Source organism: Liolophura sinensis, chromosome 8, assembly GCF_032854445.1.
Source record: "Liolophura sinensis isolate JHLJ2023 chromosome 8, CUHK_Ljap_v2, whole genome shotgun sequence".
Taxonomy (NCBI): Eukaryota; Metazoa; Mollusca; class Polyplacophora; order Chitonida; family Chitonidae; genus Liolophura; species Liolophura sinensis.
This window is the reverse complement of record NC_088302.1, coordinates 4,884,667-4,909,110: the sequence shown is the minus strand read 5'-3', so window position 1 is coordinate 4,909,110 and position 24,444 is coordinate 4,884,667. Positions and strand designations below refer to the sequence as shown.

Here is a 24,444-nt window from a genome sequence, read left to right as displayed (position 1 = left end):
GTCCGACACTCGTACAAGCCACGTGGCAAACCGGAAAAGGGATGTTCAGAGTAAGGCGGTTTCCAATCATACTGTTTCGACTAAAATATCTTCATGCAGCTCCAGATGATCAGGCGTAACGCCTTGAATGAGACTGGCTTTTTGCAATTAACTGACGAACCTCCCGACATATGTGGCACCGACAGAGCTAGCGAGGGCAATGAGTTTGCCATATTGGTGGAATTGTCTTCCATATTGGTGTAAGTGTTTGCCATATTGGTGGAAATGTTTGCCATATTGGTGGAAGTATTTGCCATATTGGCGGAAGTGTCTGCCATATTGGTAGAAGTGTTTGCCATATTGTTCATGTAAGACCTTAAGCACGTGAACCGCAGACCCTAATAACGCTGCATAAACTAAAACCTCGCGTGTTGGAGCGATTGAAAGGCTCGTACCTTTACCGCATGCGTCAACATCTCACTGTTTTACTTATTTATTTATTTATTTAATTGGTATTTTACGCCGTACTAAAGGATATTTAACCTACACAACGGCGGCCAGCGTTATGGTGGCAGGAAACCGGGTTAAGCCAGGGGAAGCCGTCAACCATCCGCAGGTTGCTGGAGATAGTGCAAAGTACGACGAGAGAGGAAGCCAGCTTGAACTGAACTTGAGCTAACAGCGAACTCATTGGTTAGAGGCTTCTGGGTCATTGACCACGGAGTCCTCATACAACCAACGGAGGTTCATTTGCACCGTTATTAGATTCTCGACAAGGGTATACAACAGCATGCAATGAAATCCACACGTATTGATTGAGCAAACGAAGGAAACACTTATTTCACCTGATAACAATAGATTTTCGGCTCTAAAGTGTATATATTTGTAAATATATAGGCAACTTCTTTCATTTAGCTTAGATCTTTATTGCGTTTCTTAACAAGTTTGTTGTGGAAGGCCTATACCTGTATGTGAAACTGAAACATTGTCTTTAACAGGCGAGAATCTAACATCAGTGTCAATATATGTTCAAATATCTACATGACAAGCAAAGACGTAGACATGACCAACACATAACAAGTGCATATGTTTGTTTAAAATGATACGTCTATGACAGTCCTATGTTTTAATACCGCTATACCAGCATCCAACGAGGCGTCAAACTTTCATATTTGTCTTTTTGTTCCAAATAGAAATTTTAATCAGAATGGTACACGTGTGTTGTCAGTTTATACCTACATTTAATTATTTTCTTGACAATCACTTGTAATTAGACTTGGGATTAAGATCGGATTAATCCCATATTAGACGAAATTTGGTTGAAAAAGCTGATGTATACAGTCTGGACAGAAAAACTCAATTTAGAAGTACGCCATCTCAGAAATCTTTTCTTGGTGGGTACTCATAATTGGTCATTGTCTCGTGTTCCTTTTGGTGGGGATGACAATATAAAAATGTGATATCCTTGTTAGGAGTTCTTCTGTGTTACCTTCACTACCACCTGTAACAAGGGAAGAAAGAAGCCAAAATCATTTCCATAGATATTTTGGTATCTTTGTTTTGTTTTAGAAAGCATAGGCCTATATGTATATGTGCATATATCTGGAACCAGATTAGTGTATGGAAAATTTTTACGGCGCCATCAGTTAAATAAAGCAAAATTTATGAAATTAATTTTTACCTCCCAGTATAATGATTGTAGGAGTACTCACATTTTTCACCTCGGTATAATTGACAAACAGTATTCTCCCCTGCAATAATGAAACAGGCACATGTAATGCTTTGTGTCTGAGGGACATCCTCATATAAGTCAGCTAAATAATGGACGGATTGTTTTTAAATGATGTGATGTATACATAACCTGTGGAGAGTTTGACAAATGCCCATGCCACAGTACAATATATATGCCGTAATATTTAAATAGTCTTTAGGGGCCGGTTGTTCAAAAGTGTATTGGAGTTAAACCAGGCTTAAATCTTAACACCAGTCTTAATTCTTAATACACTTTTGAACAACTATGTCCAGACGTGGGAGTTAAGCAATCAAGATTCCCACCAGGTGTGCAGTACGTAGATAAATGAATTACACTTTTTGATACACTCCATTTACACACTCATGTCAAGAGTCACCTTATGCGTAATGTCTGGAAAGAAAGTAACTGAAGTACACTTTTTAAACAAAGTATATCATTTTAGCTATAGGCCTACACTTACTGTGTTGGCTTTCTCTCCTGCAGTACATGTGAAAGCCTGCCTGCGACCTGTGGATGGCCGTGAGTTTTCCGAGGCCGCTTTCTTCCCACTATAATGCCGACGTTGTACAAGTGAACTAGTCTTGGGTAGAGCGTACGAATCCAATCAAATAAATAAATATATAAATATGCTTACTGTTCTCTTCCGATTCCAGACATCTTGTAACCGCCAAACGGAGCTTGGGCGAAGACGTTGTTATATGTGTTCACCCTGTGGGTAAGACAAAAATCACTGATTACTGTGTTTTGAAAATTCAGAAATATTGTGGCTGTATAGATGTGATACATCAGCAGAACCAAAAAAAATATTTTCCACTGTGAATCGAGCTGGTTTTAAAGACACCCGAGGACGTGTGATTCTACATCAGTTTTAATCTAGGACTAGGAGTCATTGATTAGACATAACAAGTAATGACTTTTTCCAATGTCATTTAGAAACTGGGTAGGCTAACATAAACATATCTGATCACAACTTCTGTTTATTCAGTGAGCGACATTTCGGTATGGATTCTAATACCATTATCAAGCGTAATGATGATAATGATTATGTTTGTATTAGTGTGTACACACCGAATAAATGGAAGTTTTGATCCATATAAATCTTATGTTATGACAAAGCGTATTGAGCTACTTAGCACAAAGCACGCTTCATGAATTGCAAGTTATATGATGGTATATAAAACAACGCTCAACACTAGCCTAAAAGAACTAAGTTGAAATACAAATTTCACTGGCGCTTTCAATGCAAGACAATCGCCATGCTGTTTAGTTCAACTGTTGCAATATAAAGGCAACTGAGACGTTGACTACATTTCACTACCTTACTTCATATCACTGATCGTATGACGATAATATTAAATGAACTTATTGCTTGAAGTGTTTCTTTCATTCATGTGCATGATACGCAGAGAAACGCATTTAGCGATAATAACCTGGTCTCGGGATCAGGGAGCTGTTTTGGACTTAGATCAAATTTAGTCTTAACTTCAAAATGTGCTAATTCGCTAAATTTGTGACTTACTTTAGGAATTTTTAATCTTACACTAAGAGTTGTCTTATACCATCTTGACATATTTGAAAATTAGAATTTAGGTTCAGAAACTGTTCCATTGTAGTTGAGACTAAAGTCTGATGAAATCTAAGGCCGCTTCATGGTTCTGGGACCAGTTTTGACTTAAGTCAAAAATTTGAAACATGATTTTAGAGCTTATTTTTTATCTCTGTAAGGCCGTAAGCCGTCTACTTACCAAACAGTTCCAGCTTGGATCCTCTGTACAAACTGCATCACTCTGTTCAGATCGTTGGTAAATATGGCCGCACCTAGGCCATAAGCTGAACTGTTGGATCGCTCGATGACTTCATCGAGGTCTTTGAATTTGAATATCTGTTGAACTGGTCCAAAGATCTTTAACAAAATGCTGTTGCTATATAATACCAGGTAAATGTAACTGTGACAATGTATTGGAGAAGTATTCATAGATAGACAGCCATTATAATGTCATACCTGGATAACATCAGAGGAGGTAACCAATATTGCTGAGCTGTCGATATTTTTACAACACATTACACCTGACGTAATCTCCGTCCACACAAAATAAGCGCGTAAATAAACTTTCATGTAAAACTTCATGGGGGTCCTGGGGCAGATAATAGCGTTTTCGGAAACATATCCAGCTCCGTAAAAACGAACTTTTAAAATGTTAAACCTAACTTAAGTTACAATGGTAAATTCTCGTTAAAAAGTTCATGCATGCAGAATTGCGACGCTGGTAAAGCAAAACATTGGGACGACATGCAGTGGAAATCCTCCAGATATAAAGAAATACTAACCTCCTCTTTTGCGATCCTCATGTCATCGCGGACGTCAGAGAAGACCGTGGGTTGCATGAAGTAACCCTTGTCGCCAAGACGTCCTCCTCCAGCTTGGAGTTTGGCACCTTGCTGTTTTCCACTCTCGATCAGTTCCAGAATCTTCTGGAACTGATCATTGTCTACCTAATGACGAATAACGGCACACGGTCATGAACTTGAAGCATAAGTTGCAGGTTTTACAATACATTACATTTTAGATGTGACCCGGATCTGTGCCTAACAGAGTATTGTCGAGAAATATGTTTATCAAGTCGTGATAGGATCGAAGTGCTGTGGTAAGAGAATTTGTAAATTTGACTGTCGGTTGCGCAGGTTTGTACTCTCTAACAAAAAGGTCAATACTCTGCTGGCCACTGTTACAATATTATTGCCCAGCAGAGTTTTTACATAAATGTAAAATACGCACTTGTGTCCTATCTGGTAACGGTGATAGATCGTTTAAAAATACCTAGATCTTGAACCAGTTCCAACTGACAGACAAAAAGACAAACAGACAGACAAACAAAAGTTGGCAGAAAGAAAACGCCCTTTGTACATGTGTAATAAGTTATTTTAAGCAAAATTTGGCTCCACCTTACTGCTCTTTGCAGTTCTTTTTTCATTATGATTGGTTGATTTGCCGATTAATATGATATAATTAGTAGTAATAAGATATACCATAGTATGTCACCCACAACAGCTCCACAAGATGATGACAACCGACACCGCACACCGCGAACCAATTCCAGGTGAACCGTGTGAAATGTGCTTCTTTGGCACAATTACCTGAGGACCAGCCTCGTTCTTTAAGTCGTACGGATCTCCCACAGTCCTCCGCTCGGCCCGCTCTGCACTCCTCTTGACGAACTCATCGTAAATGTCCTCATGTACGAATGTTCTGGTGCCAGCCACACAGCACTGACCCATGTTCGTCATACATGCCTCGTGCGCCTCCTCTACCGCCTTGTCCACTGTTTGTGTCAGACGGGAGAAATGTAATCACACATGACTGAATAGAATGACTCGATATTAAACCTCATCAGAACGACTTAATGAAAAACTTGCTTTTCATTCTTTAATTAATGCATTTAAGTTTTTTAAAAATGGAAGTTAGTTTTTAGCAGTTGACTCACGTCATTATTTCCTTCACTTTCATCGTGTCGCCATTAAGACGCCGTCGTTAGATTATAGATGCCATCAAAAAATTAAGGCGCCATCACCAGATTAAGGCAATTATATTCCTACTGAGGTAAAAGTGTAACGCAAAGGGTCAGATTACAGATTGTTCCAGAATTTGATAATTTTATTCAGAGTATTACTTTATAATTTAAGTCAAGAAACTATTGCGATCTTACGAGATAAGTTATGTTTCAAAATAAAACTAGCGGAACATAACTCACGATCAGTATCCGGAAAAATGACACAGGGACTCTTCCCACCAAGTTCCAGAGTGACTCCCTTCAAGTTGGAACCCCCGGCAGCTTGCATTATAATTTTTCCCACCTGAAATATAATACGTTTAAGAAATGGTAATGTCTATTCTACGACTTAATTCAAAAGTTAGTTGGTGATATTTGCACGACAAATGTATAGGTGTCGGTTTATGCGTAAAGAGCGACGTGTTTATTGTCACAAAACGAGCCAACTGTAATATATGGTGCCCAGACGACCAGTTGTAATATTGTTTTTTTCTACTTTGTCACATGGTTAAATGAACGCATATAGCCTCCACAGAAACACCACATGTCTATATAGCAGGTTATGATAATGGTTTTTCGTTATCAGTACGTACCTCAGTGGAGCCTGTGAACGCCACCTTGTCCACGCCCGGATGTGACGTAATGGCGCCACCTGCGGTGGGTCCGTAACCAGGAACAACGTTAACAACGCCAGGTGGGAATCCAGCCTGTTCAGAATGCAAAGGTACAGACTGAGCCTAATCCTGATGCAAAGTTCATATATGTGCTTGCAACGATGCACCCCATCACACCTGTTCATGTCATCCTTTTTCTGATTGCTGTTTAATGCCATTCTCAAGAAGTTTTGACCTGTACGATGACGGCCAGAATGTTATGGGTAAAGGAAACCGGAGTGCCGGGAGTAAACCACCAGCCTTTGGCAAATGACCCGTTGTAATTATAGTCCCTTTCTTTTGGCGAGTCGCCTATATTCAGATCCCCGGGGCCTCCGTGGCTCAGTCGGTTAGCGCGCTAGCGCAGCGTAGTGACCCAGAAGCCTCTCACCAATGCGGTCGCTGTGAGTTCAAGACCAGCTCATGCTGGCTTCCCGTACGTGGGAAGGTCTGCCAGCAACCTGCGGATGGTCGTGGGTTTCCGCCGGGCTCTGCCCGGTTTCCACCCACCATAATGCTGGCCGCCGTCGTATAAGTGAAATATTCTTGAGTACGGCGTAAAACACCAATCAAAAAAAAAAAAAAAAAATATTCAGATCCCTGTAAAATCAGTCATACTCGCAACCAAAATTGCATTAAGATAGTGATACATAACAGCACAAGCTCCACACATGGATATATTGGAAGGAAACTGAAGTTAGAACACTTTTTCTAATTCATAATGTTAACGTCCATATGCTCGGTTTCGACGGCAAGAACCCATTGCCCCGGGTGACGTCATAATTATTCAACATATTTGGACGGAGAGTGACACCAGTTACCTGAACTACAATCGGCTTAACCGTAAACCCTGTTACTGAAATTGTTTACACGTTTCAGCATAATATAACCTTAATAAATGAATTTATATGTATATTATCTCACGGCGGTGTGGATTTAGGGATGGATGCTAGCAAATTAAAGGTAAGCAGTCTTTTCTCAGACAGTAGTGTAGGCTGTGTTACTGCGTGGAGTTTGTTCCAGCCGCTTGTGGTGCAGCCATTGTAAAACAAATTATCCTCCACGCCCATTGTCCAGCATGCAACTTGCTTTTGAATAATTATGACGTCACCCGAGGCAATGCGTTCTTAGTATCAAAGCCAAGGTTATGGGGTTTAACATGAATTAGAAGTTGTATTCTTACTGCATTTTCCTTGAAATAATATGGACGTTCAACATGTCAGTGTGTAGAACTTGGGTTGTAAGGTGTTATTGACTAAAGGAAATTTTGTTAGTGAGAATGACTGATTTTACAGACTGCTGAATATAGGCGACTCTCTTACAAAAAAGAAATAGACTATAGACTCCCCTGTAGATCAGGCCGATTGCCAACCTGCTCGCAGTGAATGATCGCCTGCGAAAATGACGCAAGGGCTTCCCCGGTATGCGGTTGAAGTTTGTTATGTAATAGGTGTAGCCGATGGTCAAACTAAATTATTAGTTGCTAACCACCAGCCTATTGTATGCCGTTAAATGCATAAGATAATACCCTTCAAGATTTGTCTCACGAATTATACCGTGAATATATGACAGTGTCTTTAATAAACATTTATTATAAAGTATAAATGATGAACAGGTGCCCCATTCTCAATATACTTGTAAGATATGCTGTTTAGAGTAAATAGCGTTGAGCTTTCATTGGAATAATACTGTATATAATCTGAATAGATTTACAATAGTATATTTAAACTTATTTGACATATAGCTTGACAATGTATGAAAAAAGAATTTCTTGTGTGGTTCAAATCCATCTCCCTCTACATTACCTCATTTTGTTAAGCACTAAAAGTAGTCTGCAATGAAAGGAATCGAATTATTGATCCCCCCCCCCCCCCCACTCCTATCCAACGCAACGGTTTTAAAGGAGAAGAAAACTTAAATATCAAACAAATACCACTGAAAAGAGTGTGCATTTTTTCGCAGGTGCATGCCATAAAAAAATTATAGTATGTACCTCAAGTTGATAAATTTTAAATAAAGTCAGCGCCAACATCCGCTGTGGGCGACACCATTTTGCCTAAGAGCTATTCCTGAAGTCTTCTGTGTTAAGAGGAGAATTGCCGTTGGAAACCGCCGAAGTGCAGTTCATACATTTCCGGTTGCACTCTTTTTCCCGGAAGGTAGCGAATAGTACAGTCCGCTTGACGATCCGGGCACCGGAATGTTGGGCGTAGGTTCCGAGTTTACACGAACAAGCCGGCAGTTTTAACCACTCTCAATGGCTGGGAGGCAACACACCCCCAGCATAAATTACAGGGTGTTAAAGATGGAGCACGCGATGGACTCAGCGATTTATGTCAGCTTTGCCGTTTTCAGGCTTTACGTATATGGCGAGCAAAAATCGCAAAATTATGCAGCAGGCACCACCAGATAGAAAAAATGTGCTCTTTTCAGCCTATAGTGTCATAATTTTTCTTTCTCTTTAAGGCTTGCATGATACCACTGGACCAACGCGGAGGATCGATGAAATATTATTAATATATTACATTACATTAACTAGACGCCAAATGTGTGGAAATGATTTTGGTTCACGTAATCGTATTTTTATTATGAAGGGAATTCCTTCAGAAAAACGTCTTAAACCAGCAAAGTCTGCTTTTGACCCTACTTTTGCCTCTTGATAAAACAAACAGTATAAATTGCATCACTCCAGTTTTCTACACACATCTTCTTTTGTAATTGTACGTCGTATTCAACTAAGTCTTACTTATTTTTCTGCATGAAAAAAATTACACCTCACTGCTGCACCGTTGCAAGAGGTCCTTTTCCTTACGAACGCTTGTTTGAAAGCAAACTTTGTGTAAGACAACACGAAAATAGAGCACTTTCTAACACTTGCTTCCACCTCCAACGGCATGGCACCAATAACAATGGAAGTTTTGGAAGAATCTTGAAAATTCCTCGTCCGAGAATCGTATTGAACCCAAGTTTTTTAACAGTGACCTGTGGTCATTGAAGGTCAAGCGCGTTAACCACTCGGTCGCGACGCATCAATTCATGTCACACACTAAGGTATGTCACGATTACGGCCAACTGTCTTCCTATACTTGATGTATTAGGTATAACACTTTAGGATTACCCACTGACCTCTTTGACGAGGGACGCGGCGTACAATGCCGACAGCGGTGTTTGTTCAGCAGGTTTGATGACTAGGACGTTTCCTGTAGCCAGGGCTGGGGCCATCTTCCAGGCAAACATGATCAACGGATAGTTCCACTGCAAAAACAGATAGTCATAGGTCTTTATCCTGGATAAATTCAAACTTTAAACTTTGTATATGTGTTCAAAAACGATGTAACTGTTGTAACGGGATACAAACTTAACAATATACTACACAGCTTAAACTGTAATGTCGGTAGAAAGGCAATTTCAGGAGAACACTTACCTCATATGAGTCAAATTTAAAGGATAATCCGGAACAAAGAGAAACTACTGAAGTAGACAAATCGCCGAAAACAGTATCTGTTTGGAGCTTTTGTTTCCAAAACTTTCAAAAAGATGACACCTTACTTACAAATAACAAAACATCCTAGAATCGTTTTGAAACGGTATAGGTCGCACTCCCAATGTTTACATACAAGTTGTGGAACAATGCAATAAATTAAACAATACATGATCGAATACCTGCAAACCAGGTGTGATCAAATCAGCAGGGTAATTTCCTTGAAGCTTGAATGATTATGGCTTATCACCACATGGGCAATTTTTCAGCAATACCATGGCGATTTTTTTAAAGATATGTTAGGATTATAACATGGACTTTGTGGGCCCTACTGATTGTTTTCGGTGCCGATCACAACACGACCTTTCCTTTCGAACTTCAAAAGAATATTGTCAATAGCCAATAGTAAAAGTAAAAGTAAATCAGTGCCCAGCAATATAAATGTTCCCAGTAGCCCATATTAGAACTTAATTATTTACATAAGTTATATTCAAGAATATTCTTTTAAAATTCCCCGATTTTTCAGGATGTGTCTTGTGCCACACCGCTTGTTGTCCTTTCAATCTTTATCGGAGCCTCTGTGGTCTATGGGTTAGCAGGTTGGGGCAGGGCAATGACCCAGGAGCTTTCCACCAAGTCCATCTCATGCTGACCTCCTCTCTGGTCGTACGGTGGGAAGGTTCTCCATCAACCTGCGGATGGTCGCGAGTTTCCTCCTGGCTCTACCTAATTACCTCCCACCATAATGATGGCCGCCGTCGTATAAGAGAAATATTCTTGTGTACGGCGTAAAACGCTAATCAAATAAATATAATTCAGTCTTTATCGACCCTTTCATATGGAATTATCACATTGCGGGTTCAGTGACTGGCCCAACAACATTAATTGATTTGATTAATTAAATGATCAGTTGCATGATCCAGAAAGACACATCACTTTCGATAGTTTCGCGAAGCGTGTCCATGTTCTCGTCCATGTTAACATCACGTTCTCGTCGTATCTTATTATTAGCTCTAAGATCTTATCTGTGTCAAAGCACCAACAATGAACACTATTGCAGAAACTGAGACTGTATACATGTATACGATACCTACCGGAATGATCTGGCCACAAACCCCCACGGGCTCGTGGCGTGTATAGCAGAAAAAGTCACCATCTGAAATTAAGAATATATCAACTTTGATAATGTACAATCGCACTAGTCCATTCTGTCAAATCATGAATTCGTACCCTTAAGCGGGTGACCAGTTTCTCATTGATGCCATGTACATATAGATTCCTTTAAATCTAAAAAAAGTGGTGGTTGGTAGGTTCCGCTTGAACTTATTAGACCACAGATTTTGGACACATTTGGTTGTTTTATTTGAGCTTTTGTTTTTGCTTAAGCAAGATCTTTACCGTGCCGGTTATGCATACTAAGCCTTATTCAGGGTTTGACTTTTCGAGAAATAACGACTTAATCAATGAACATGAAGTTTAGTAAAAGCGTTTCCCATTAACCCTTGAGGTTTAGGCTGTTCACATTTGACTACCTGAACTCCTAGCCAAGTTCAAAGAGGATATGTAACCACAACTTCATGCTTCCCCAGGGTTACTCCTCTCGTGATTGTAGCCGACTCACCCACGGGGATGGTCCTCCCTGTCCACTTGTCAGCCCATCCGGCGAAGTAGCGAATGGTTTGGACAGTGAACGCAATGTCTCCAAGGGCAGCCTTGTAAGGTTTTCCATTATCCAAAGTCTCCAGGCTCTGTAAGGGGCGTACAAATAGCAGTACTCATCTTATGACTCGGATGCCACACACTTACAACTGCTATGTCCTGGGCAACCTTGCCGAAATATTGGAGAACACCTGAGAATAACGGTCTCCGAATGATATGTACATTCCGTTTAGTATGTTACTGGAGTTAGGAGGAACTCACAGTGCATGTTAAAGAGACTACAAGAGGTCAACAAGGCCATGGAAGGATGTTCAGATTCATATAAATGGGCTGTTGGTTATTCCAGTTGCTCATGTCAGGCAGTTTGTCAAGATGGCCGGCAAGGAGCGCCTTAGGTAAACAGTCTGGAGAAGCTAGGTAAGACGTAAAACACCGATCAAATAAATAAATAAGCTTCAAATCTGCATTTTAAACTTTAACCACAGCATTTTAAATTTTAATCAAAAGCTAAAATAATGTTGTTCAAGATGTTAGATATGGTAAGATTGCGTTTCTAAACACGTATGACTTTTATTTGAAAAAAAAAAGAAAGATATTGTAGCTAAGCAGGACTTTAAGATGTAATGAATAAAACGGGAAGTGTTTAATGTGATTGGCTAGGTTTCCAGTTCTGTCATAAGCCAATTACAATTTATTTCCAATTAAGAGACTATTTATTTACTCCAAAAGTTCCTATTGATTGTTATTATAATACGTAACATACATGATACAACGTCACGTGGTTATTGGTGCCTACGTACGGTGATGTAGACCCAGTCTCGCTCGATCAAATCAGCTAGCTTGTGCAGCAGCTTCCCTCTCATGCTAGCATCCATGGTCCGCCATTTTGACCCGTACTGGAAGGCAGCACGTGCAGCAGCCACCGCCTTGTCCACATCAGCCTGGGGTAAAATGAGGACATGGCCATTTCTCGACTTGGGTTAATGTGTATCCCATACAATTATAGATTAGAAATCATTTATTACAGCAGATATGTAACATTCAGTGGCCAGGTCGCCAAAAAACTTTCAGATGAATATCGTCCAAATTTTTCCGAAATTAGTAATCGCCGCTGTAGGTTTGTACTGTATCAGCCCTGTAAAACGAAGGATTTAGACAAAGGTGTTGACATCATTAGCTTGTATGGTGCTAATAATTTGGTTTGAATATAAGGGTTCAAAACTTTGAAATTATCGCTTAAAACATTACCTTGTCCGCTTCTTGCACGTCGCAGATTTTCTGTTCTGTGCATGGATTGATGGTTGGGAACGTTTTCCCACTTACAGAATTTACAAATTCATTGTTGATAAAGATCTGCGAGGATAAAGTAAAAAAAAAATAGCACTAGCAGTTAATAATTCATTAGCATGTTTTCAGTTTAAAAATAAACGTTATATTTCAATATAAATTCTAAGGGGACAATGCAGAACTGCAGAATGTGAAGTTTCATGATTGTGAAGAGTATACTGTTTTACAATCTGTTACAAATAGGGGCAATGTCGTTGTAGTTCCTATTTCTTGGGTGTTGAAGACACACTTATCACAAAACTTATGCCACATATACACTTCTCCATTGCAAAGAATCACTTGCGATGACTCATTTTATCAAGGTCATCAGGGTTTATTAGTTATTTTTTGTAATAGGTTCGCAAACACTAGTCATGTAAAAGAACCTTATTAATTTTCATTAATATTGGCCTACTTTTCAAGATTGGTGTGCCTGAGCTTCCATTACTTTGTAAACAGCCTACCTCTCGAAAGCTTTTACGTAGCCTTTACAATACTTTAATACACCACATTGTTTTTCATTGGCTTTGACCTGTTTTTTGTTAGGCTTGTGCCTCAATTACTTGAAAATACTCTCTCTCGGACGCTATGGCCAGGTTTAACATATCGATACTTACACCACATAAACGCACATCAGAAACAACCATATATCCCTTTTCTGGGGCCATTGGGTATATATTTGAGCCAAATTTCTTAGACAGAGTAAAAAGCACGATATTTCTTGAAGCCTGTAAGCGATTTTCATGAAAGTTGTATCACGTGTGCACTTTTTCGTGTAGAATAGCTCTGTTGATTTTGATTGACCTCGTTTTCAAGGCAGTAGAGTCTGTGCTTCAATTAATTGTAAGCACATCTCGTCGGCTTACGTCGTTTTTAACATTATTTTTTTCATATTGCTTGTGTCAATCCGATTTAATGCCGACCTATATTTAATTCCGCCTCACTGTAAAGTCACCATAAAGACTCTTAGCACGAAGCTTTATCCAGACACGTAGTATTGACAGCGAACCGACTACTTGTTTAACTATCTCAGACAGTCAGAATACTTAACGCAAAGCAAATATCAAGGTCTTTCGTGTAACTGCCGCCCACGGCAATATAATTTATAGTCAGATATAGCTATGAAAGCGATCGATACCAAATTTATATGGTCCATCCAATGTTTCCAAACAAGTTTCCTTAAGACTGTTTAATTTATTTAGTTTAGGCTTGTAACGTATCAGGTAGAAGCTATCATAAGTACATACTATTATAATGCTTGTATGTCCTTATAGCAGAGTTAGGCGAAACAACATTCAAGCTCACAGTAGCACTTGCAAGCACTCCCGTACTTGCAATCAAAGGTGTTGCAAATTTATCACGTATTTTTCTTGCACATGTACTAAGAAAGCGTTATGACCACATGTCCACATTACCTGGGTGTATCTCACGTCGGGGTTGACAATTGGGGGTGGGATTTTCTCCATGTCGTATAATAACCTGCCAGAGAGGTTGTGTATAAGATAGGTCTACGTGTGATGACGAGACTCGCCAGCAAACTGTGGTCAGGCGAACCCAGCCTAGAGCATGTGAACATTACGTGTCGTGTGATAACAGATGTTCTAGTTGTTGGTTAGATAATGTCGATAGGTGGCCACCATTTTCTTCATGTGTAAAGATTGTTGCGGATATTAAAAAAAAAACGTTTGATAACATTTTATATGTCGTAGCTATCACATGGGGAGACATGACTCCGGGCCGAATTCTTCTCTGGACGTCATGGTCAATGGTCTGTAGTTCGAACCCAGCTCTTGTTGTTTGGGCCGCGGCTCTACGTGAGAAGGTTTGTAAGGTACCGGAGGAAATTCGGTAATTTACTGCGGGCACTCCGGTTACCCGTAAATTTGACCACTGCCACATAAGTAATTAAATTCTTGACCAGGGCGCTAAACATCAAAGACCACAAAATACACATTCATTATTGTAGGTGTATCCCCATAGATAAGAGTACAAATTCATTCATTTTTACGTATAACACAGATTACCTACATGTACATGTCAACACATATACTTCTAAATATTGAAGATATTATACTGAGTTTAAGCTGAGATTATTGCATTCAAGGACACGTATTAGGTTAGCTCTCTTTGATAAGCTTGTATTTAACATAAACTATATACATATATAACATGATAAGATATAAACCCAGGCATTTGCTAAGGAATGCTTCTGCCGAAATTGTGTCGCGCATATTTTGTTAGGTGGAGCCTCTGTGCACGGCCTAATGGTTAGCGTGCTAGCACAGCATAATGGCCCAGGAACCTCTCACCAATGCGGTCAGTGTTAGTCACGACCAGCTTTATTTCCTCTCCGGCCGTACGTGGGAAAGTCTGCCAGCAACCTGCGGATTAACCTGGATTTCTCCAGGGCTCTGCAATCCACAATCTCATTTTTAACTAAACAAAAAGAAAAATGCAAAAGTGAGACAGAGGTTTTACAGGTGTTTATTTCACAGCCAAAGCCATGTTGGTTTATCCTCTAAAGGCGGCTACACAGTCCGGAATGGCCTGGACGTAGCCGTTAGAGCTCATGTGGATGGCATTCAGAATCAGGGGCTCCGCAATAGACATCACAACTTTGGGAATCCCAGAAGTGAACGGCTTAAGTACAGTTCCCAGGTGCAACACATCATTTGACAGACCTGCGAACATAACAAACGGGGATGAATTTCACTTGGTATCTGATGGGTTACCTGACTGGTGGACTGGGTAGGTGCAAGGGTGTTTTGCGTGATGGCTTCAATTAAATAAAATGTGTCTGGCAAAAATATATTTCTACTAAAACCAACAAAGGGGATTTCTGCCTGGCTGTGAAAATGGTACAAAAACCATTCACTTGGCAAACTCCTACAAAACCATTCCAACAAGGATACAGGGGGTAAATTTACACGTGTACATTCATGCGCTTTAAGCAACAGGTATTCGTATGAGGGAAGACGTTAACTTCACAAATGGCATAGATTATGTAAATTTGGGCCTAAAAACAGGTGGTACTCGTATCCAATAGTCGCAAGGGCAATTCCCAAAACAACGTTCAACACGTTCATACCACTAAAGAAGTAATGAAAATAAATTAAACAAATGCTTACTTGGGATGTGGAAAGGCACTTTTCCATGGAAGAGGTCTGTGATTAACTTCTCGGCTTGTTTCATCATGTCGCCAGTGAAGCCCTTGAACTTGTGGAGAACCTGGTTGACGCTCAGACAGATGTCCACACCGCGCACTCCACGGGGATCAAAGTCAGCCTAAAGGAGAAGGAGAAAAGAAGGGCTCCAGAAATTCACCCATCTAACGTTTGCCATGGAATATTTTTCTTATGTGACTTGACATTTTATATCATAGAGCTATTTCATCCTAAAATTTGAGGCGACTCACAAGAACACACAATTAGTCTGGTGAGTTAAATTTATTTATTTATTTCCGGTGATTTTTTTTTATTATACGTGATATTTCACTCACTGACTTGCGGTCAGTATTATGGTGGGAGGAAACCGGGCAGAGCCCGGTGGAAACCCACGACCATCGGCAGGTTGCTGGTAAATCTTCCTACGTACGGCCGGAGATAATGCATTAGAAAGCTAATATGTGTATGGAAGGTTATCAGTATGCATATATAATATTCAGAATTTGTTTCATGCCTCTCCATGCAAGTGAGCTGTGCAATAACTTTTGAGAATAACTGAGTTTGTAGTTCAGAGTAAAATATTCGTAACATGGTTAGATTGATGGTCACCGTATTTAATATGTCCAGTCTGCTCAGCTGGGAACATCGCCTATACTAAAATGAAGGGCATCAACTGTTTACCTCTTCAGCGCTTGCATAACGAGGTAAAGAGGGAAAAGCAAGATTATGGATGGTTAAATGGATGGTTATGGTTACATAAGTTATACTATCACTACATGAAGACGTTAAGTGAAGAGAAAAGGTCTCTTAAAACTTCTGACTCGTCTAATAAATTCCTGTTAGCATCACTGCATTGCCTTACTTCTTTTTAGCGATGGTGGCAGAGCGCGCGTGAGTCTCTACTATTTATTGATAGTATGAACCCGAAATATTAGTATAAACCCTATAGGAGGTAAACTAACTACAGGCCGTATTTCTCCACTTACAAATGCCTATTTGTCAGCCGTCGTCGCTTGCTCTAGTTTTACTACCCATGCTCTAGCTTTTACACTGTATTCCCTGCATAAATGGGTATTCCGTTTGTGGACTAAGGATCCCGAAGAGGCTTTGTTTCACCGGTTACGTGTGACCATTTGTCAACTATCACACTGTCGTCTTTATTATGTAGATTCTACACTGTATTCCGGCATAAATCAGTATTCCGGTGGTGGACTAAGCGTCCCCGAGAGGCCGTGTTTCACCGCTTTCGTGTGACCAACTATCACACTGTCGCCTCTACTCTGGTTTTACTCTATGATGACGATTTTACACTGTATTCCGGCATAAATCAGTATTCCGGTGGTGGACTAAGCGTCCCCGAGAGGCCGTGTTTCACCGCTTTCGTGTGACCAACTATCACACTGTCGCCTCTATTCTGGTTTTACTCTATGACGACGATTTTACACTGTATCCCGGCATAAATCGGTATTCCGGTGGTGGACCAAGCGGCCGCGAGAGGCCGTGTTTCACCGGTTACGTGTGACCATTTGTCAACTATGACATTGTGATCGTTGCTCTGGTTTTATTCTTTCTGCTCTAGTCTGTATGTCTGATCACTTACGTCCATGACGACAACTCTCTTCCTTCCGAAGATGTGATGGATGGCGTGAGAGATGGAGTGTTCGACGCTCTTCAGTTTGGAGACCACCTTGCCACCGACCTTCAGAAGGCTGTCACGGAGAGGAACACAAATATGACCACTTACGTCCCAGCTAACGAAGCTGTCAAAACTACTGACAGTGAACTCTCAGAATATATGCTGAGTTTTTTTATGTTTATGTCCGGGCGTTGCATAGCATATATAGCCTCCTACATTGCAGACCAAGTTTCACTTCTGAACAAACCGTGTACTTATTCTACCACTATGCAGATGTTCTTATTTATCTCCCAAATGCCCGTTTACTTAGTTTCCCACTGAATGAATCATCTTTTACTGAATTCCCATGAATGGTTTACTTAGTCTCTCACTATGCAGATGTTCTTGTTCATCTCCCTTTACTCGTTTACTTAGTTTCCCACTGAGTAAATCATCTTTGCTGAATTTGTATCAACACTTTGCTTACTCTCCCACTATGCAGATCTTTTTGTTCAGTTCCGCGTTGACCTTGTCAAGGAAGGTACCCACTGGTCCCATGGCTTTCAAGATGGCCTGCATTACCTCTGCAATCAGAAATGCATGTCAGCTGAAAGAGCATTTCTTATCATTTGTTACAAATTCAAATCTGACAAGGTGCAATTTTTTGAATAGTATTTGAGGGACATTTGTATGTGACGAAATGTATAGTTTTTAACGAATCGCCTTCTTCTGTCTAAACCTCGTCTCATGTTCAACCTATTTACAGTGGTGCTTTTATGAACATTATTCCGAAAACACCATATTTGACGTTTGTAAGGACGTTATGTCAAAAACATCAAATTCGGTGCTTCTGTGGACATCATGCCGAAAACACCATGTTTCAGGCTTCTGTGGCATCATGCCGGAAACATCATGTTTCAGGCTTCAAAGACATCGTGCTGAAAACGCCATGTTTATATGACGACTCAAGTGGGGGAGAAAAAAAATTCAGATTAATTTTGAGAATGTGGCATTTTCTCTTGTTTTGTTAAGCCTATTGAAATGGTTTATTAAAAAAAACGCTAGATTCACAGGATTCAAAAACTACATGGCAAAGTATGAGCTTCAATCTCATTAAACTTACTGATAGCCTGGCTCAGAACCGGCACACCCCTCTTCCTCTTCACCAGGTGAATTTTAGCCAAGAAGTTCTGCACCTTGGTGCAGCCGGAAGTGACAGTGGTGGACGGGAGAAACGAGGGCCCTGGGAACAGAGGTCCATTGCGGTGGAGACCTTCTCAAGAGCACTCGTAAGCCGTGCTCTTCACATGCCCCGCAGGAAGTTTCTGTACACAGGTCTCAATTTTCTCAACCTCCGTCTCCCACTGCAATAATATTATTTGTCTTCCATCAATATTTGTTTGTCATAGGGATCTCCTCAAATGTACACACAACATATGAAATACCACACCAGCACGAAAAGATTTATATTTGGCGTTTCTGTCTAAAATGGCGGTAAAAGATTGTCCTGAAGAGCTAGTATGAGCTACCGGTGAGCTAGTATGGGCTAGCGGTGAGCTAGTATGAGCTAGCGGTGAGCTAGTATGAGTTAGCGGTGAGCTAGTATGAGCTAGTATGAGCTAGCGGTGAGCTGAATGAGCTAGCGGTGAGCTAGTATGGGCTAGCGGTGAGCTAGTATGGGGTATAGAAATATAAAGTAAGATATGATTAATTAGTTATGGAGTTAACATGATATGAAAACACTAAAATGGAGTATGTATCATTCGATTTATTTTTTGCAACCGAGTATAAAGTGGTTTTAAAGCATTAAATTCTATGATGGTCTGTAGTGACCCAGATGGTATCAGTGACGTCGCATCCATTTTTTTCTTGGAATAGTTCCTTTCCAGGTCCTTTTGGAGATTACATTTATAGATTTATTTGTAGATGCAGTCTCAATGGCGAAATCCAGCAGTCTACCTGTGTTTAGTGGCAAAAACCTTATGTGACGTCACTGGTTCCAATATGTTCAGAAACCGTAGAATCTAAAGATTCAAATACATTTTACTTGGCGAAAAACATTCCAAAAAATATATCAAATTATTTTTATTGACAGTGTTTAATGATCATTAATCCAATACATACTTCACATAAGTGTTTTCTTTACCTTGAAGTAATGGAATAACATTGACTTGCCCAGTTTGGCGGTACAGGAGTTTTCGTGGGATTGTAAACACTCTAACTAAGAGACCCATCCTTGAGAATTTGTAAAACTTCTGCTTTACATCATATTAGCTCTATCATGTTCGACAGACGTTTGCCATATTTCATTTGATAAATTTGTCTTTTTGATCATTTTTCATAAGTTCCTGATTATTTATTTATTTATTCAAACCTTTAAAGACAGTCGTGCATTTTTAATAAATCGGAGAAGTCGACCTTGCTTGAATATAGGAAGAATGAAAAGGTAAATATTTCTAGGTTGTATTAAAGTCTGTGGTATTTGGTGATATTCCTCATGGAAAGAGAGGAATCATGACCAGAGTGATTTATGTTTGGAAAACCAGCTCGCTTTGATATGACTATATGGTTGATAGCGATGATCATGCGTGACTAGCCGACTGCCTGTACTGCCAAAGATAGCAGTTGACATTTATGTCTCCCAAGCTCTCTAATCTTTCAAATTACTTAACCTTGTAGGTCGTGGAGCGCAGACCATCTGTCAGGCGCATGCGTTCGTACCTTTAGACATGATGCTAACGACCTGACCGATTTTGCTGTTCAGATAACCCACAGCTTTCTGGATGCCCTCCAACGGTTTCAACCAGCCTTTGATGATGGCCACGACATGGTTGATAGCACCGTTTACTTTCTCGAGCTATAGTATTGGAGAAAAAATAGACACACACATTTATCAACCGATCTGCGTATCTGAACATTATCATCGTGTTTCCCTCTACCAAATGTGAAGACTTTTGCCTGATGTAAAAATGAACATTATTTCCCGATTGCCCATTACAAGAAAATTTTAGAAAGCACATTCCGTAAAATTATTGTTTCTTCTTGGCCAATCCTCGGGTCGTCTCGTATTTTATTTCCTTGAAATGTACCAGAGAAAAGATTTTTTCCGTTTAACGTGGCTATCTAGTTGTATATCATTTAAACAATTAGAGAATTTTACAGTCCACGTTGAGATTTCCCTAAATTACGAATATGCAAATGTGAATGAATAAGAAATACATAGACTACAGTTATAGTGTTCAAGACAGAGTGTGATGACAATTGCCGAAACACACCAGTAACGTGCATACATTTTGCATGGACCTACACGTGAATCTGGCTACGTGGGGTGCATTGCGAAAGCTGCATTCAAATTTGTGAGTCAGACTACATACAAATGACTGATTAAATAAAATCATGACAAAAACTTGTCCATATACTGGTTTTATCATCAGATGCCACAGTCTTCTTCATAAACTGTTTATCTAATTAAAGATAATGAATATAATTAACAGATGTGTGTCATTTAATATGTAAAGTGTCCCCATTCTCTTTAAATAACAATATTTGGGGTTTCCTTGTGGAAAGTTGGTATCCATGCTGCCTTACTCGAACAATTAACTCAGAGATTTCATCCTGCCTTTTGGCCTTTATCTCCGCATGCTGACCAATTTAACAATAAATCTATGCTATTAAATCCATAGTTAACCATCCTACCTCGTCGCTCATCTTGGTCAGCACGGTGGAGGCGGGCCCGAGGACCGGGGCGGCCACCTGCCCCAGGAAGGGTACGGCCAGGGCCACATGCAGGATGGTCACCGTGGTCTGTACCCGCGTCTCCAGGTGAGTGATCAAACCCTCTAACTCCACCACCTCCCTGGAGAACTCGGAGGCGGCCCCCAAGGGATGGGTGACACGGTCCAGACAGGACATGAGGGTGCTGGCCTGTCCCTCCACGGTCAGCATGTGCGTCTTCAGGGTGTCCGTGTGGACGAAGGCGCCATACGCCGTACCTGATGGCACGATTGAATTGATCATCGATTGATTGATTGATTAACTGAGCTTAGCTCATTGATTTATTGTTTCTGTTTCGTACTTCTCAGCTGGTCCATATACCCATGTAGCAACTGATCTTGCTTACGTTTAAATCGGAAAAAGAGACTTTATTTACACAAGACATTTAAAAGCCTGAAGTTAAATCAACTTTGTACACCATTTACTTAGTTTATATGTCCTGTGTTAGTAAGGCTGCGGTGATAAGCACACAAATTTATCGTTACCAATATTAATAATCATGCATATTGGTGATTCATGGGACAGGGCGTTTTGTAATAGTAAATTTTCAATGATATGGCAAGCAATTGAGCTTTATGAATGTTTAATCCGTGATTAATAGTCTGTATTGTAATATGGTTTCATGATCATTTTTGCAATGGTTTCAGCCTGGACTTACACACAAAGCAAGCGAACAGTGCCACCAGCTCCTTCATGTTTCCGGGATCTGAATGGGCAACAAAAAAAGTTTCGATTTAATTCAGATTTAGCAGGTGAGATGGGAAGAAATTAAGACATATAAAAGACTACAGCATAAAGAGTAAAGCCAAGAGCAGCCACGACAGTGATAATTGGCAAATGGGTCTCACGTATCCTATTACCTGCGCATATTATGCCAAAAACAAAATTTCTAATACTTATAGAATTCCGATTCATATTGTTATATTTGAGTAAGCCCTGCATATATATGCTGTGAGCTTTAAAACATGCAGCTATCAAATGAATTCCATTTTTTTCCCCAGGAAAATGTAACATATGGTAACCTAAACTACTGGACACACACTCACCTGTTAATGTCCTGTAACTGCCAATCTTATCTCTTGCGATCTTTTATATCGGCGTGTTCTGGGCAGATGACAGGGTTGGCAAGGGCCACTGTCCTGGCAGTGAGAGTGGCCGTCAGATTTCAGGAACAAACAAGTGACACAGGAGACAGGCATCTGACAAATCAGAGTGACACACTCATGCGTCACGAAATTGCTTCATCTTCTTGTTTTTCTTTTTCAGACTTTTGCAGGGGCCATTTGAAGTTGGGTCAAAGAAGTTTCTTTGATAATTTTTCAGCATTGAATGCATCTTTGGGTTTGCCGGAACTAGGACGTTGTTTTGGCGCTTTCTATGAACGTTCACACGTTCTCGCAGCGCCACATCAGACCTCACGTGGAGCGGTACGTGGGTTAGAAATTGAAAGTAAACATATTACTAACAATTTATTTTATTTCCATTGAAGTTGTCTTGCTGTAGAACCAGCTAGAACTGGATTCGAACCTGTCACGTCGGTCATGGGCCGTTTAGCAGCTCTTCTAGCCATGGACACTTCACACGATAATGTAGTGCCCAGTGCCCGTTATATAGACTTCCACGCTTCCGCTTCTGATTGCTATATTTCTCCATTCAATCTAGTTCAGCTAGCCTGGGACACGTAACAGTGCCCGTTACATAGACTTACACGAAGTCAATTTCATTAAAAATAACACCTCGAACCCTCCCGACGCTTAAATTTGGTATATACTGATTCCTTGAGTCGACCAAATTGTAGTTATATCACAGCCAGCATCGGTGAACCATTCTTTAATAGAAATCCAGCTGTTTAAACTTTAGAATCGAACAAGCAGGACCTACGACGCCATGATTTAAATTCAAACTTCTGCCAAGTCCCAACAAAGTACCCGTCGGCAGTTCGTAAGATAAATTGTTGACAACGAAATCCAAATTCTATAGTACCCTTATATTTGAAGGCGAAAAAAAAAACAACAAAAAAACAAAAACTAAAACAAACAAAAAAAAAACAAATAAATTCATGAGGAGTTGTGTTAGAAGAAATTTTCGACCAACCACCAGTTATACGTTGCTGAGGGCTTGGCGGACACATAATTACCTTTCGGGCGTTTTACGGAATCGGTGAATACCAAAAGTAAGGTACGGTTCGAGCTGTTATTTTTAGTGAATTGTCCAGGTGGACGTTACGGTAGGAATTTACAGCTTATCTTTGGGCTAGCCAATCAGCTGCGGCGAGAACAGTGTCTCTCGAATGAGCCCGCGTGCGTAGGCTAATATAATTGGTGTTTCGCCCCTATATTAATGAGTATCTCACTGAAATGACGGCGGAGACCTGAGTAAAGCAGGAAGATTAACCACGAGGATATCTCTGCGCACCACCAGATATCAGAAAAGCTTCCTGACGTGAGGCTGCAGCCTTATTGGTCGATACATACCTGTATATGTATACCTAGGGAATGGGCGTAGGATGCCTATTACTGGTTAATTATTCATACTCGCGTTAACCTATATAATCATTCATTCATTCTGGTGTGCGAATCCTCGGATGGTCTTAGGTTACCCTCGGGATAAATAAATAAATAAATAAATAAATAAATAAATGTGCGTAAATAATAGTGTATACACATATGCACAGTTTGATGAAGATCAAAACCGTTGATCCCCTCCTGCAATTGTCGAACCTACTTCTGCTCCGAAGGAAAAGTATATATACGACACCTGTAGCGGACTTCACGGATCATGGCCATGGTACTTTCTTTGGATTCTTTGTCCGCATATTTAAAATACATATATATTTTTTTCAAGCCCTGCACGTGGTGTTGAGCTCAGTGCCAAATGGTTCAATGTTTCAAAGCTGGTCATAATCAGACTCTCACATATAAGAGTATATACAGACTTATTCTGTATATGAATCTATTATTCGCATAATCGAGACTTGGCGACAGTGTTGGATATAATTTGTATAGATGTATAAACACTTGGTCTGAATGTAATAAACTCATCAGGAGGCCTCCGTGGCTGAGGTGGTTAACGCGCCAGCGCGGCGCACAGATCCAGAAGCCTCTCAACAATACGGCCGCTGTGAGTTCAAGTCCAGCTCATGCTGGCTTCCTATCCGGTAGTACGTGGGAAGGCCTCCAGCAACCTGCGGACATTCGTGGGCTTCCTCCGGGCTCTGACCGGTTTCCTCCCACCATAATGCTGGCCGCCGTCGTATAAGTGAAATATTCTTGAGTGCGGCGTACAACACCAATCAAATAAAGAAATAAATAAATAGTAAACTCATCAAGTGGTTGGGTATATGGTGCGTGGATAGTAGGCCTGAACTGTTCACGTAAATGGTTACACATGTCTTAGCTAACACTTTGGTTTCAGCAGAATTAGAAGAAAGCAAAACCATTTAGTGATGTTAATTGCAATTTATTTGACGTAACTGGTATAGTATTATCCAAA

At 40.3% G+C, this 24,444-nt stretch overlaps 2 protein-coding genes and 1 pseudogene across 2 annotated transcripts; all 3 read right to left on the bottom strand.

Moving 5' to 3' along the window:
• Window positions 1-1,447: 1,447 nt before the first annotated feature.
• LOC135473792 (aldehyde dehydrogenase 1A1-like) lies at window positions 1,448-13,922 on the bottom strand (annotated as a pseudogene).
• A 951-nt stretch (window positions 13,923-14,873) lies between these two features.
• LOC135474063 (uncharacterized) lies at window positions 14,874-18,534 on the bottom strand. The gene is made up of 5 exons (XM_064754061.1): window positions 18,302-18,534; window positions 17,666-17,762; window positions 17,164-17,272; window positions 15,528-15,684; window positions 14,874-15,080 (listed from the first exon to the last, which is right to left on the bottom strand). The coding sequence occupies exons 2-5, from the start codon at window positions 17,755-17,757 to the stop codon at window positions 14,911-14,913; spliced, it is 528 nt and encodes a 175-aa protein (XP_064610131.1). The 5' UTR covers window positions 17,758-17,762; window positions 18,302-18,534; the 3' UTR covers window positions 14,874-14,910.
• LOC135472453 (uncharacterized) lies at window positions 18,255-22,037 on the bottom strand. The gene is made up of 5 exons (XM_064751969.1): window positions 21,999-22,037; window positions 21,611-21,658; window positions 20,875-21,170; window positions 19,900-20,035; window positions 18,255-18,421 (listed from the first exon to the last, which is right to left on the bottom strand). Exons 2-5 carry the CDS (start codon window positions 21,645-21,647, stop codon window positions 18,255-18,257), a joined length of 636 nt encoding a protein of 211 aa, XP_064608039.1. The 5' UTR covers window positions 21,648-21,658; window positions 21,999-22,037.
• Between the last annotated feature and the right edge of the window lie 2,407 nt (window positions 22,038-24,444).